This window comes from Trichosurus vulpecula, chromosome 7, assembly GCF_011100635.1.
Source record: "Trichosurus vulpecula isolate mTriVul1 chromosome 7, mTriVul1.pri, whole genome shotgun sequence".
Lineage (NCBI taxonomy): Eukaryota > Metazoa > Chordata > Mammalia > Diprotodontia > Phalangeridae > Trichosurus > Trichosurus vulpecula.
In genome coordinates this window covers 132310130-132322982 of record NC_050579.1, presented here as the reverse complement: position 1 = coordinate 132322982, position 12853 = coordinate 132310130, and the positions used below count along the sequence as shown (strand labels likewise).

The following is a 12853-nucleotide window of genomic DNA, read 5'->3' as shown; positions in this document are numbered from 1 at the left end:
TTTTTTTTCGTTCATGTTGCCAGCTTTTGTCTCACAGTCAAACTAAAACTATCTTAAAATGTCCAAATTTAATGTGGTATATTTGAAACAAAATTTGACTGGTTATTAGGAGGCCTGGAATAGTCCTAATTTGGTCAGTAAGTAGCCACTAAATGCCCTTAGACAAGTCTCTGAACTAGTAAATACTCTACAATGCAGCTTATGTTTTCCTCTAGATCTCATGGCAATGTATATGTATCAATGGAGTACCTGGGTAATCTCGTTATTCATTTCTCATACTTCACAAATGATCCACTTCTTCTCCTAGTAATATATCTCTCTGGTGGTATCCTTTATAGGCTGTTTCTCTTAAACAGATATTCAGAAATGATATGTGGCTACGTATCTACTATTCATCACTCCATTACCTTTTGGGGGATCCACAATTTTAATTTTTTAGGAAGTATGGTATTCTGTAATAAATTACTTCATTTCTCAGGGAGGGGATTGGGGAGGGAGGGAGACAGGGAAAGAAAGTGGCACTCAAAATTTTAAAAAATGAATGTTAACATTGTTTTTACATGTAATTAGGACAAAATATTATTCAAAAGAATTTAAAGAAAAAAGTATGGTATTCCATGGATCTCAGCAATATAGCAACTCCAGAAGAATACTGATGTCAAAAGGATGAAAATTTGCTTTTCCCAAAGAAAGTCAAATCTGGTTCTACCTCATTACCCATGTGCTATGTATGTCTGATATATATGTACTAATACATATTCTACTATACGGACTGTCCGTCTAATTTCTAGTTGTAAAAGTCTGGAAAATAGGCATTATTCTTCCACTTTGTTTTTTTCAATAGAGATAGACATAACTGGTTTTGTCTTCACCACTCAGCTCATATGCTGTACCTAAGCTCACCAATGATCAAATTTTCACTGCTAAATCCTATGTCCTTTTTGAGTCCTTACACTTCTTGACCTCTCCGAAATTGTTTATCCCCCTCCTTCTGGATACCCTTTCATCTCTGGGTTTTCATGACCCTGCCTTGCCCTGGTTCCCTTCCCACCTGTTTGAACTATCCTCATTGTCCTTTGCTAGATCATTTTCTATTTCTTACTCTTCAGGTATGGGCTTTGCCCTGGGCCCTTTTCTCTTCACTCTACTCTATCTCCATTGGTCATCTCATCAGCTTCTACATATTTGACTATTATATTTATGTAGTTTTACAGAACTGTCCTTCATCCTCTCTCCCACATTTCCAAATTCAACACACTTAAAAAAGAACTCATTATCTTTCAATCTAAACTTTCCCTTCCTCCTAACTTCCCTATTGTCTAGGTTCACAGCATAAGAGCAATCCACAGCTCTTCACTATCATTCAAACCCCATATCCAACCAGTTGCCAAGTCTCATTGATTACATCTCCTCAATATCCATATTCCCTTCTCTTCTGACACCATAACCATTCCAGTTCAGGTACTCATTACTTCTTGCCTAGACTTTGTGATAGGATCCTAACTGGTCTCCATGCTTTCAAGTCTCTTCCCTCTACAATCAATCCTCCTCAGAGCTGACAATCGACCCATTGTCATGTAAAGACAAGAGCTGAACATTCTCCATAACAGTGGCAAACACTTTTTGCAAGCATATAACTCTCTATTTTATATCCCATTTAATATTAATAACCAGATATCATTAAATAGAGTTATCTCTGTTGTTAAATCAAGAAATTTTTTGTGATTTAGACGTATGTATCTTGTTGGAGGAGAGTCTGTAAAGGGGCATTTTGTCAAATCAAAAGCTTTTTCATAGTCAACAAACCATAAGCACCATGGGATCCTGTTCTCTCTATACTTTTCAATCAATTGGATGATAGTCTGAAGAGAATATCATTTTAAAAATGCTTCCTTTTCTCTTATACCTTCATCAATGCCCTCACTGTGCATGTAGTTTATTCTCATCAAAAAAATTATAGAGATGAAAAAAGAAGGCATATAATAGTTCCTAGTGCCTGTTTCAGTAATGGTGTCTGTTTTTTCCCGTTTGGGTCATCATTTCTTCCTTCAGACATCTTAAAAATCAGTGTCCCAAGGTCTAGAAAATCCTGTTACCTCCAGCACAAACCTATTTGTTTTCTTCAATAGCATTTCTGTTTCCTCATGTAGCACATCAGACACTTGTGATATTAGAGTCCAAATGTGGTGGCTACATTCTGATGGTGAAAAGGATTTGTCATAAAAATCATTATAGATCTCTTTTCCCATTTATTTTTTTGTCCTCCTGGTATCAATCTTAAATTCTTTTGGGATGATTGAGCCTAATTAGGTCTTTTATCAAGCTTTTTATGAACCTTTTCCCCCACCTACTAATGCTTGCTTTTTTTTCAAAAGTAATGCTACAATCTTTCATCTTCCCCCTTTGTAAGATTTTATTAACAAGCTTATGTTGTAAATTTGTGTAGCTCCTGGCTATTATAATTTTCCCCTTGGCAACAAGATAATATTAGCTGGCTGAGGCAGTTTCTAATATCTTTTGGTCTCTCTGTTGTGGCAATTGATTTATATCAGTTAAACTTCCTGGGGAAATGCTGATAGTCTGTATTACTGCCTGTTCTTTTATCCATTTCAATTTTTTGATTTTCCAAAAATTATTTAAATAGTTCAGATTGAATTGCCCCCGTTCCTCCCCATATTTTCTGCAAATATTTTATTATTTCTTATAATTTTATTGATATTAATTTTAACAAGTCAATAGTGACTATATACAGATAGATGATTCAGAAATTATAAAAGGAAGTTATCTTTTTCCTGTTTGTTAAAATCTAATCATTTTCATTTTCACCATGTTATTAGTCTCTGTGCCCAGCACCCCATCCTAACCCTTTCCTAGAAGAAAGTGATTATGCTATATTGGTGTGAATCTAGTCTAGAAGCCTTTGACCTCTCTTATTTCTTACTCCCAAACTTGTTTCCTAATATATCTTCTGCTATCCTCCCCTTTGCTCACCCTCATTTGAAACAGACCTATAACAAGAATGAAGTGACTAGGGCTTTCCCCCAGGGTACTGACATCCAAAGGGTACACTCCCTTCCCTCCAACTCTGAGCCTCATACCAGCCTATACCACATTGCTTGAACCTTATTTCTCACCCAGCACTATCCCCTATCATTATGATGATGCCTTGTCATTATAATGCCCCTCTTCTAGGGCTCTCCAACTCCTAAATGCTGAGCTCTCTGGGGGTTAAGCCATCTCATCTCCCATCAATTGATATACTCTGTGGTCTAACTGCCCACCCTATAATCTTGGGTAATCCCCCAGCTACCTTCCCAACCTTTTCCCAAGTAAAATAATTCATAAGTACAGATCTCTACTGAAGTCAATGAATATTGAAGTATATGTTGACTTGGGAAATTTCCTATCAATTTCTAGAATTTTTGCCACCTCATATTCTGCAACAGATGTCAGAGCTTAAGATACCATTATCTTTCAAGAGCATATCACAACTGAAAAATGAAACTCAAAAGTGATTGAAGATTGGTATCTCAATTAATTTTTTTTTCTCATATGAGAGTTCTATTACCTCACCTTTCATCACTGATTTTTTAAGATAGGTATACAGAGAAAAAAATGTAGATACTTCTCTCCTCATATAAAACATCTTTCATCTCCCTTGAGTCTGCAATATCGAGTCAATTTCTCCACTCCAATCCCTGATAACCGACATAGCCATTAGAGTTCACATAAGGGTGAACTCACAACCTACACTGAAAAACCCCTTGGATACACAGGTTTATAAGTAGTTCTGTGAGACAACCTTTCCCTTAGAGATAAACCTGGTTCCAACTAATCTGATAATGAATCCTAAATCTTTTATAGCATACAATTTCACTTTCAACCCCAACCTTGAACTTTAGCCTATTTGTTTTTCCCAATTTTCCGCTGGATCAGCAGAAAAGGAGGAGGAAAAAAAGATTTGACTTTTGAAGTATTCCTTTAAAGGTTTATCATTGTGAAAAGTCTTTCTCCTCAGGTCTGTGAGAAATGGAGGACAGATGCTTTCACTCCCTGGAATGTGCAGCCCTTATCAGTTTGGGGCGTTGGCTGTCATGCTTAGCAGTGTTTACAAGAAAAGAAAGAGAGGCATCTTGTAAAGCCAGATTTGGTCCTCAGTCATATTAAGATATGGGGTAGCACGATTTATCCAGTTCTGTCGTGCATCCATGGTATGACTAAATTACCCAAGGGTTCCACTTTCTATTTTAATGTATCAGTTTAAAAAATTGAAGTTACATGTGTAGGAAGTATAGTGATTTAGGAAATAGTTTAAGAAGAGTTACACTGGACCAGCAAGTAATCCTTCCAACAAGTCTGCCTGGTTAGTGCTTCTAAACCCAGAAGCCCTCACATTCAGACATCACCTAAGAGCCCATGGCAATGTCAACATGACACTTTCTGTGAAGTTCTTCCAGGCCACTTACTCAGCATCCAAGTTTAAATGATGGCCTTCATATGCCTTTTTTTTTTAAATTATACATCCACATTATGTGCCTTATTAGTCAGTGAGGATAGCAGCAATGAATAGAACTCTGAGCCTGAAGTCAAGGATTTAGAAAGGGCTGAGTTCAAATTCAGCATAAGCAAGTCACTTAACCCTCTGTTTGCCTTCAATTTTCTCCACTACAAAATGCTAATAATAACCTTGAAGGAGTGTTGTGAGAATCAAATGAGATGATAATTGTAAAGCACAGTGTTTGGCATATACTAAGAACTATGAATATGTTAGCTACAACTATCACTGTTATCATTGTCATCAATATTGTAATTATTATAATTAATTCTGCATTCTAGGGCAAAGATGATTAGTGATAGTCAATGTAATGAAAATAAGAACAGCTGATGTTTATTATAATGCTTTAAGGTTTGCAGAGCCTTTTTTGCAAAGCACTTTACAAATATTATCTCATTTGATCCTTACAACAACCTCAGGGAGGTAGGTGCCATTGTAGGCCCATTTTTCAGACATTTAGAAGTTAAGTCATTTGCTCAGGATCACACTTAAGTGTCTGAAAGAGGATTTGAACTCAGGTCTTCCTAATTCTAGGTCTAGACATCTAAGTAAGCTTTAGGATTAGACATTTTCTAGGTACATAAAGGTAGGTTCAAACAATATCAATAAATGATAAATGATAGAGTATTTTTCACACTATCCAGTTAGTTCCATTTCTGCTGACTTCCATCTAGCGTACATCTTGCCATTTTCTCCACATGAGATAGCATTAGAGACTTTGTCAAATGCATTGCTGAAATCCAAGAATGCCAAATGTTTGGATTTCACTCTGGCCAAAAAGAACATAGGATTCTTCTTGATAAAAATCATGCTGTCTTCTAATGATCATCACTTCCTCTTTGAAATATTTAAGTTATTACTTTAATTTTGTTAGGAATAGAATTTTGTTAGGAATAGAAGTCAAACCAATCAACCTATAGTTTACAGACTCAATTCTGACTTTTGTTTTCAAATTAAAGCAGCACTTAACCATCTTAACTCTCCAACTTAAGATGAAAGGTCTCCATTATGTTTTCAAAGATCATAAACAGAGGTTCAGAAATCATATTCAGAAGATTTTTCAGTAAACATACTACTTGTGGCAGAAGTGATAGAAATGAGGCAGCTAGGTGGTGCAGTGAGTAGAGCACTGGCCCTGGAGTCAGGAGAACCTGAGTTCAAATCCGGCCTCAGACACTTGACACATTTACTAGCTATGTGACCTTGGGCAAGTCACTTAACCCCTATTGCCCTGCCTTCCCCCCTCCAAAAAAAAAGTGGGATAGATAGGAATCACCTTTAACTGCTAATTAGTAAAGCTAATACTCAAACTCAGGTCTTCTTACTGAGTCTTTGAGTCCAGTATTCTTGATAGAAGTCCCTTCCATCTTTACACACCATGTTTCCCCTACTGATGCAAGCAAGTATTGTGTAAGTACCGATGGGAGATCTCAGCAAAGTTCTATGAGAAATTTGTGGAGATAAGGCTCATTCTCACCCAGGTACAGTGAAAGGATCGAGGGAGGCCCCTTTTGAAGGAGGTGCAACCTGAGTTGAGCCTTAAAGGAAGATGAGAGCAGTTTTAGCAGACCGAAATGAAAAGGAAGTCCATTCCAGGTGCAGGGGAGGGTGTAAGCAAAGGCACAGATACGAGAGCGGACAAAATGGTGACTAGTTCAGTTTGCCTGGAACGTAGAATATATAAAGGAGAATAGAATGAAATGTGGCTAGAAAGATAAATTGGTGACAGATTTTTGAGGTCCTTGGGCAGCATAAGAAGTTTATAGTTTATTCCCCGGGGCGGGGAGCTGCTGAATCTTTTTGAGTAGAGAAGTGAGATGAATCAAGCACATTCATAGATTCCCAAATCCTTCTTGCTCCTATATTTCAAGATAGATTCTGCCAGTGCCTAAGCTGTGATTTAGGCACCTTTAGAATCTACACTAATTCATTTAGTCGCTAGGGTACCATCCAGTTGGTTCATTTTTTTTTCTGCTTTCAAGTAATAAAAAGTAACCTATTATAAAAGTTAATGCAGATCCCAGAGGTGACTCATTTAGAACTGCTGTTGAAGCCTGGCTCATTATTGTGTTAAGAGACCATAATGTCTGTGACATTGTGTCTAACACCCAGATGGTTATAATCCTCACTCTTAAATTTTTATAATGTTCTAAATTACTATGATTCACACTAATACAACTAACTATATTTAGAAAAATTAATTGTTAAACTCCCAAGTACTACCCAGCATATGAATATGGTAAGTGGAAAGTATTTTCAACACAAGGTGAGAGAAGAGACTGGAAAATCTGAGAATTAGTTCCCTTAGGCACAATCTTGGAAAGGCAACATACAGAGGTGTTGTGAGACTCAAATGAGGTAATGGATATAGAGCACTTTGCAAGCCTTAAAGCACCATATAAATACCAGTTATTATTATCATTATCATTATTATTATTATTATTAGCCTGCAGTCACCAGGCCCCCAGTCTAGAGATGACTTTATTCCCTGCACCTTCTATTGCACTCCTGCTGAGCTCTAAGCAATGTTTACAGAGCAATACAGGAGTGTGCTGCTAAATGTTTAACAACCAGGCTGGGAAAGGAGAAAAAAGAAGGAAACGTATGCACACCCATTTTTTAATTTTAATCTGTATTACTAACATTTTTCTTAAGACTAGACAATCAACATACAATAAATCAAGTCCTGACTTGTAGCAGTTTTTGAGGTATAAGTGCTCACACTGAAAATTTAACAATCAGCTCCATTATACCTGACTCCAGCACACTTCAGTTACATATGGATCATCATGCATGACAGTTCCCACAGACCCTGCATTGTTAGGGAATGGAGGTGGGAGGGGAGAGGATACACTGTGGACAGAGGTTGACTGGCTAGCACAGTGTTTTGCACATAGTTCATACGGTGTGGCGTGCAAGGAAAGCACTATATTTACAGCCATAGTACAGGTTCAAATCCTGGCTCTACCACATACTAACTATGTGAGCTAACCATGGGAGTAATCATTTAACCCTTTTAGGGCCCCAGTTCATTCATCTATAAAATTATGGGATTGATCCCTTAGAATACTTCTAGGTCTAAATCCTGATTCAATTTTTTTAAATTCCATTCAAATCAATTGATAGAATTGAATCAAAGGCCTCTAGGAATAACCTTAAAAAAAAGACAGTGGTTAGAGATGGCAGAAGGGATGTCCTTATAGGTTCTAGAAATGCATTCTATATATGTCTGATGAGATTTCCCTGAAAAATTCAGAGGGGAACCATACCCAGGCTGCTACAGAGACCTTATCTGAGTGCCTTCAGTCTCAAAGTTGATGTAAGAAATTCTGGTATAACAGTGTATATGCAGGACGTGAGCTATCTATTACATCCATTATAGTAGCACCATGCATGTACTATGTACTATAACACCACTGGTCTCTTCCCCCAGCAATCCTATGGCTTACTAATGACTCCTACCCACCACTGTTCCTCTCCCATTCCCCCAACAAACAGCTGAGCTAGTGGGAAAGGAAGCAATTTCCTGTTATCCCTGAATTGATTCCTTGGGTAGCTATCCCTGCGCAAAGTTGTATATATGACTCAGAGTACCTTCCTTGGACTGCTTACTTTTTAGATTCAAAACCCCCATTTGAAGAATACCTAAAGTGAACTTTGTTCAGTGACTCACTGATTATTAATATCAAGAGAGACAGGGAGACATGCTCACCAACATTACTTACCATTGTCATGAAGGAGGTCCATTGCAAAGTCCAAGTTCAAGAAAAGCAATGGACAGCCTGTGTGCTATATTGTTATCCAAGTCATGTAAAGAGAATATGAGGAAAGTACTTGGCAGGTGTGTCCCCTCTGTCAAATTTATGTGTGTGGAGGGGTGCAGAATAGACAAGAGTCACAAAGGATGAGTAGACATGGATGGAATACAATCTGTATCCCTGTCAGGATTACCCACACCTATGAGATCACAGAATCAGTGGAGTATAGAGAACACAATAGAATATTCCCTATTATTCAATCAGCAATCATTTAATCAAAGTACATTTAATGAGTATCAACCATATGCTAGGAACTGGGGTTATAAAGACAAAAAGGAAATATACCTACCCTCAAGGAGCTTACATTCTATAAGGGCAGGCCATTACTGACAAGACAATGATCATGTAATACAAGAGATCCCAAAAGTCTTAAAGCAGTTTTAAGCTATTAACTTTGTTACCGTTATTATAAATAATAAATTTTTATTTTGTGATTATAAAGGCTACTAATTTTAAAGCTTAAAACTTTGAGGATGCCTTGTACTCAGATTTGGATGGCAGGGGCTCAAAATAATGTTGATTAGAGTTAAATTCACAAATAGAAAAATGAAAGGGAAAACTTGAATGGGTTATAAAACAAGAAAAAAAACAGACAAAATTATGCACCAGATAGAATGAAAGTATCATGTTAGCACCATAAAATTGCAGAGGTGGAAGAAGCTTCATAGGGCATCTGGTTCAATGTGTATCTTGGCAATTATCTACTCTACAACATCCCCCACAAATATACGTCAACACAGTCTCCACTGCAAGACACAATTGCTAAACAGTTTCTCTGATGAGACACAGCAAGCTTAGTACACAGGATTTCTACTCACATTTTGAAATGGATTTAGTAAGTCATTCACACCGTATAGTACCCATATAATTCACTATAAAACATGGTTAGTACTTATATATTTTTTAAAGAATTGAGAAGTAGGGGCAGCTAGGTGGTGCCGTGAGTAAAGCACTGGCCCTGGAGTCAGGAGGACCTGAGTTCAAATCCAGCCTCAGACACTTGACACACACTTACTAGCTGTGTGACCTTGGGCAAGTCACTTAACTCCAATTGCCCTGCCTTCCACCCTCCAAAAAAAAGAATTGAGTAGCAAAATAGAGATAATTAAAAGTGGAATGAACTTTCAAGATCATCTGATTGAATTTACTCCTTTTTACTGATTAGAAAACAGGTCCGGAGTGACAAAATGCCCATGGCCCAGTTCCAACGGGTAACTGAGTCACTTTGGAAATCCAACTCTCCTCATTTCAACTCAATAACTCTTTCTACTATACCATGCTACAATTTGGCTTTCCTTAAAACAAGTCTAAATCCTTAACAAGTAATACAGAATTTTTGATCACTTAGACAATTTGAATCAGTGCTCGAGTTCTTCATTACCAAGGTGATACAAGTGGAAGCTGGATGACCACTCAGAGGGTACACTGCAGAAAGGATTATAATTCAGTATTAATTAGCCTGGCTAGATGACCTCTGAGGTACCTACCCACTCTGAGATTCTCCTAATACTGATTATCTCATGGTGAGGAGGGAGAATTGCCAAGGTGACACACCAATGGATGAATACTAGCCACATCGGGCATGTGCACTTTTCTAACTCTCATAGAGAAAACTTTGTTCAGACATCTCAGGGGGAAAAAAGAAGAAACATTCTTCCATGATACACTCTTTGATGCCACCTTTACTCCAAGCATTTGACATTCTGATATTTCCTTCTGATTTTATCATAGAAAAAGAGACAAGCTGTTGAAAGTGGCAAACAAGAAGCTGAGAATACATTAAAAGAGGGCAATGACATACTTGATGAAGCCAACCATCTTGCTGATGAAATCAACTCTGTGATAGATGTGAGTATTCTATAACACCCAAACAGATTTTCCAACACGTAGATCTGATACAAGTTCTAGTGCGTATCAATAGAAAGCTATACTCTGTACTTATACACACATTGTCCTGATGATAGCTCAAAGAAACACAGTGTCTATTTTTTTCCTTCCAGTCATGTTTTATATTAATCCAATGATACAATATTTATGGTCTTCACTTATAAGACATGGCATTGCTACCCTACTGGACATGCACACACATGTACATGCACACACACATGCAGCCTAGATCCTCTCTTCCACACAGGCAAAGCATATATCTTACTTAAAATATGATGTTTATAACCTATATCTTGTGTTATACATAGCATTGAGAAGGAGAAATATAAGCAAAGTCTCATCTAGCTAAGTGTTATGCAGTACACACACATACGATGGTATGTGTGTGAATATGCAGTCTAAAATTTCCATACATGTATCCTTTACAAATAAATAACACTATCCTGTTGAGAGTTAAATTTTTTACGGAAATTTGCTTCATTCATTTCTTAACATTTTTCATGAAACTAATGCTTTAACACTCTGTTGCCTTTTTACTCCATTAGTTCAATTGACATTTAACTAAAGGTAATTTTATATCTCATAGAAAAATTAGTAAATGAGAGACTAGGTTTGGACTCAGTTGCTTAAAGTTTTTCTTCTCCTCTCATCTTCATAAGTTTGTTAAAGACATTCAGAAAGAGTTGCCAACAACATCTGAAGAACTCAAGGATAAAATAGATGATCTGTCCCAGGAAATTAAAGGGAGAAGACTTCCAGAGAAGGTGTTGCAGGCTGAAGACCATGCAGCTCAGCTGAATGGATCATCTGCGGTGCTAGATGGGTATGTTAGCCATTGCTGGGGATTTCTAGGTGCATTTATTGTTCTCAGATGCCTTGCCTGATGGAAATAGTAGAAAGTTGCTTTCAAAGTTTGATTGCTATAATTATGAGCATACAAGCCACATATCCTTGCTGTGGTGCCTAATTAGTCAGGTCTGGACAAAGCCGTATGGAGCAGCATCAAAAGTTTCAGTTGAAAGTGGATGTAAATTTGGTTTGGGTAGGGGGTGTACATAGCCTTTGGCTAAATTTAGAAAAAAAATCTTTTTTCTCAGCATAGAAAGCACAGTAGCTGTCTGATTACCATTTAAAATAATAAAAATCACATATCCTTACTCAAGTCAGTTTTCTTTTTGCAGTTGTATTGTAGTATATTTTTTAAGTATGTCTTTTGAAATGTGACCATATTGACAGACACTGAATGATAAAGAATAACTTGGGGATCTTCACAGTGGAAAGAAGTAGTATCCAGTCCTATGATATCTCTTTCGAAAGAATAACAACAATTTTTGAGGTATCTACTATTTGGAGAATACAAGCAGATTCTTATTTCTCCTACGTTATCAATAGGGACAGCTAGTGATTTCATTGGTATAGGAAACTCCCTGATAGAGAAGCCTCTTCTATCAATGCAGACTGGTAGCTTCTCTGAAATTTGTAATCTTAGGAAGTCTCCTGGAGCCCTGGGAGACTGATTGATTGACCCAGCATCACAGAGGTCAGAGATGGGGCTTGAACACAGGTCTTTCTGGTGTCATCGCTAGAACTCCATCCAGCTTCTAATTGTTTCACTCGTCTTGTAATATAAGGAAAACATTTTAACACATGAATTCTTTCTACATTAAAATCAGTTTACTTCATATACAACCTAAAATCTAATCCAGGTTGTGTTACATACAACATATTCTGAACCCATATATGTTCAGGAGGTTGTTTAATAAGATGATGCTATTATGAAGTATTTTTAAAGGAATTCAAAGATGGTGTATGTAAGATGATGTGTTATAGCTGTGAAATTATGATAGTGGATTTAACTTAAATATGTACCTCTCCCCATGATTTGGAATTTCAGTAATTAATGCTTATTGGCAATGACCAATTAAAAGCTCTATGATAAACATTCTACTCAGTAACTATTTTCTTTTTGATTGCCTCCTGGGGCCGTTCATATAGAATCCTCGAAGAAGCTAAAAACATCTCCTTCAATGCTACTGCAGCCTTCAAAGCTTACAGCAACATCAAAGACTACATTGATGAAGCTGAAAGGGTTGCCAAGGAAGCCAAAGGTCATGCGAACGAAGCCACACAACTGGTAAGAAAATCAGCATCTATGCAAAAAAAGTTTAAATGAACTATGCTTTTAAAAGAATTAACTGAATTGCTTGTCTAGGATAACAAACTGAAGCTGTATTTCCTCAGTCCTCTGGTTTTTACATGGAAGGACAGGTAAGCATTGAGTACTGTGCAGGTTGTCCAAACTACTCTTTTCTACCCTCAGGACAAAGTTAGGCCCTAGATGGCCCTCTATTGTTACGACTTTTAACCTCTTATATGCTTCCCTGGATGTGCTGTTGGGGCAAAGAAGAGAAAGTTAGAGATGAAGATCACTGTGTCCATGACATCATTGATAACTTATGCGGATGGTGAGGAAGGTCTCTTGGGAAACAACAGTCTCTCTGGCAGTCTCTATAAAATCAATATCATAGGAAGTATAACACTAGGAGGAAGAAAGTTTTTTAAGCCATCATACCAGACATTATACATCCAAATG

The 12853-nt window shown here is 37.2% G+C and overlaps 1 protein-coding gene across 7 annotated transcripts in view; it reads left to right on the top strand.

Annotated features, from left to right (window-relative positions):
* Nucleotides 1–12853, top strand: part of LAMA2 (laminin subunit alpha 2) — a 777226-nt gene that overhangs the window by 633036 nt on the left and 131337 nt on the right. For all 7 annotated transcript variants that reach the window (XM_036766214.1, XM_036766215.1, XM_036766213.1 and 4 more), the window contains 3 exons: nt 10105–10221; nt 10920–11083; nt 12256–12394. In XM_036766214.1, coding sequence (XP_036622109.1) covers nt 10105–10221; nt 10920–11083; nt 12256–12394 — 420 coding nt within the window. The remainder of the gene's footprint in view (nt 1–10104; nt 10222–10919; nt 11084–12255; nt 12395–12853) is intronic.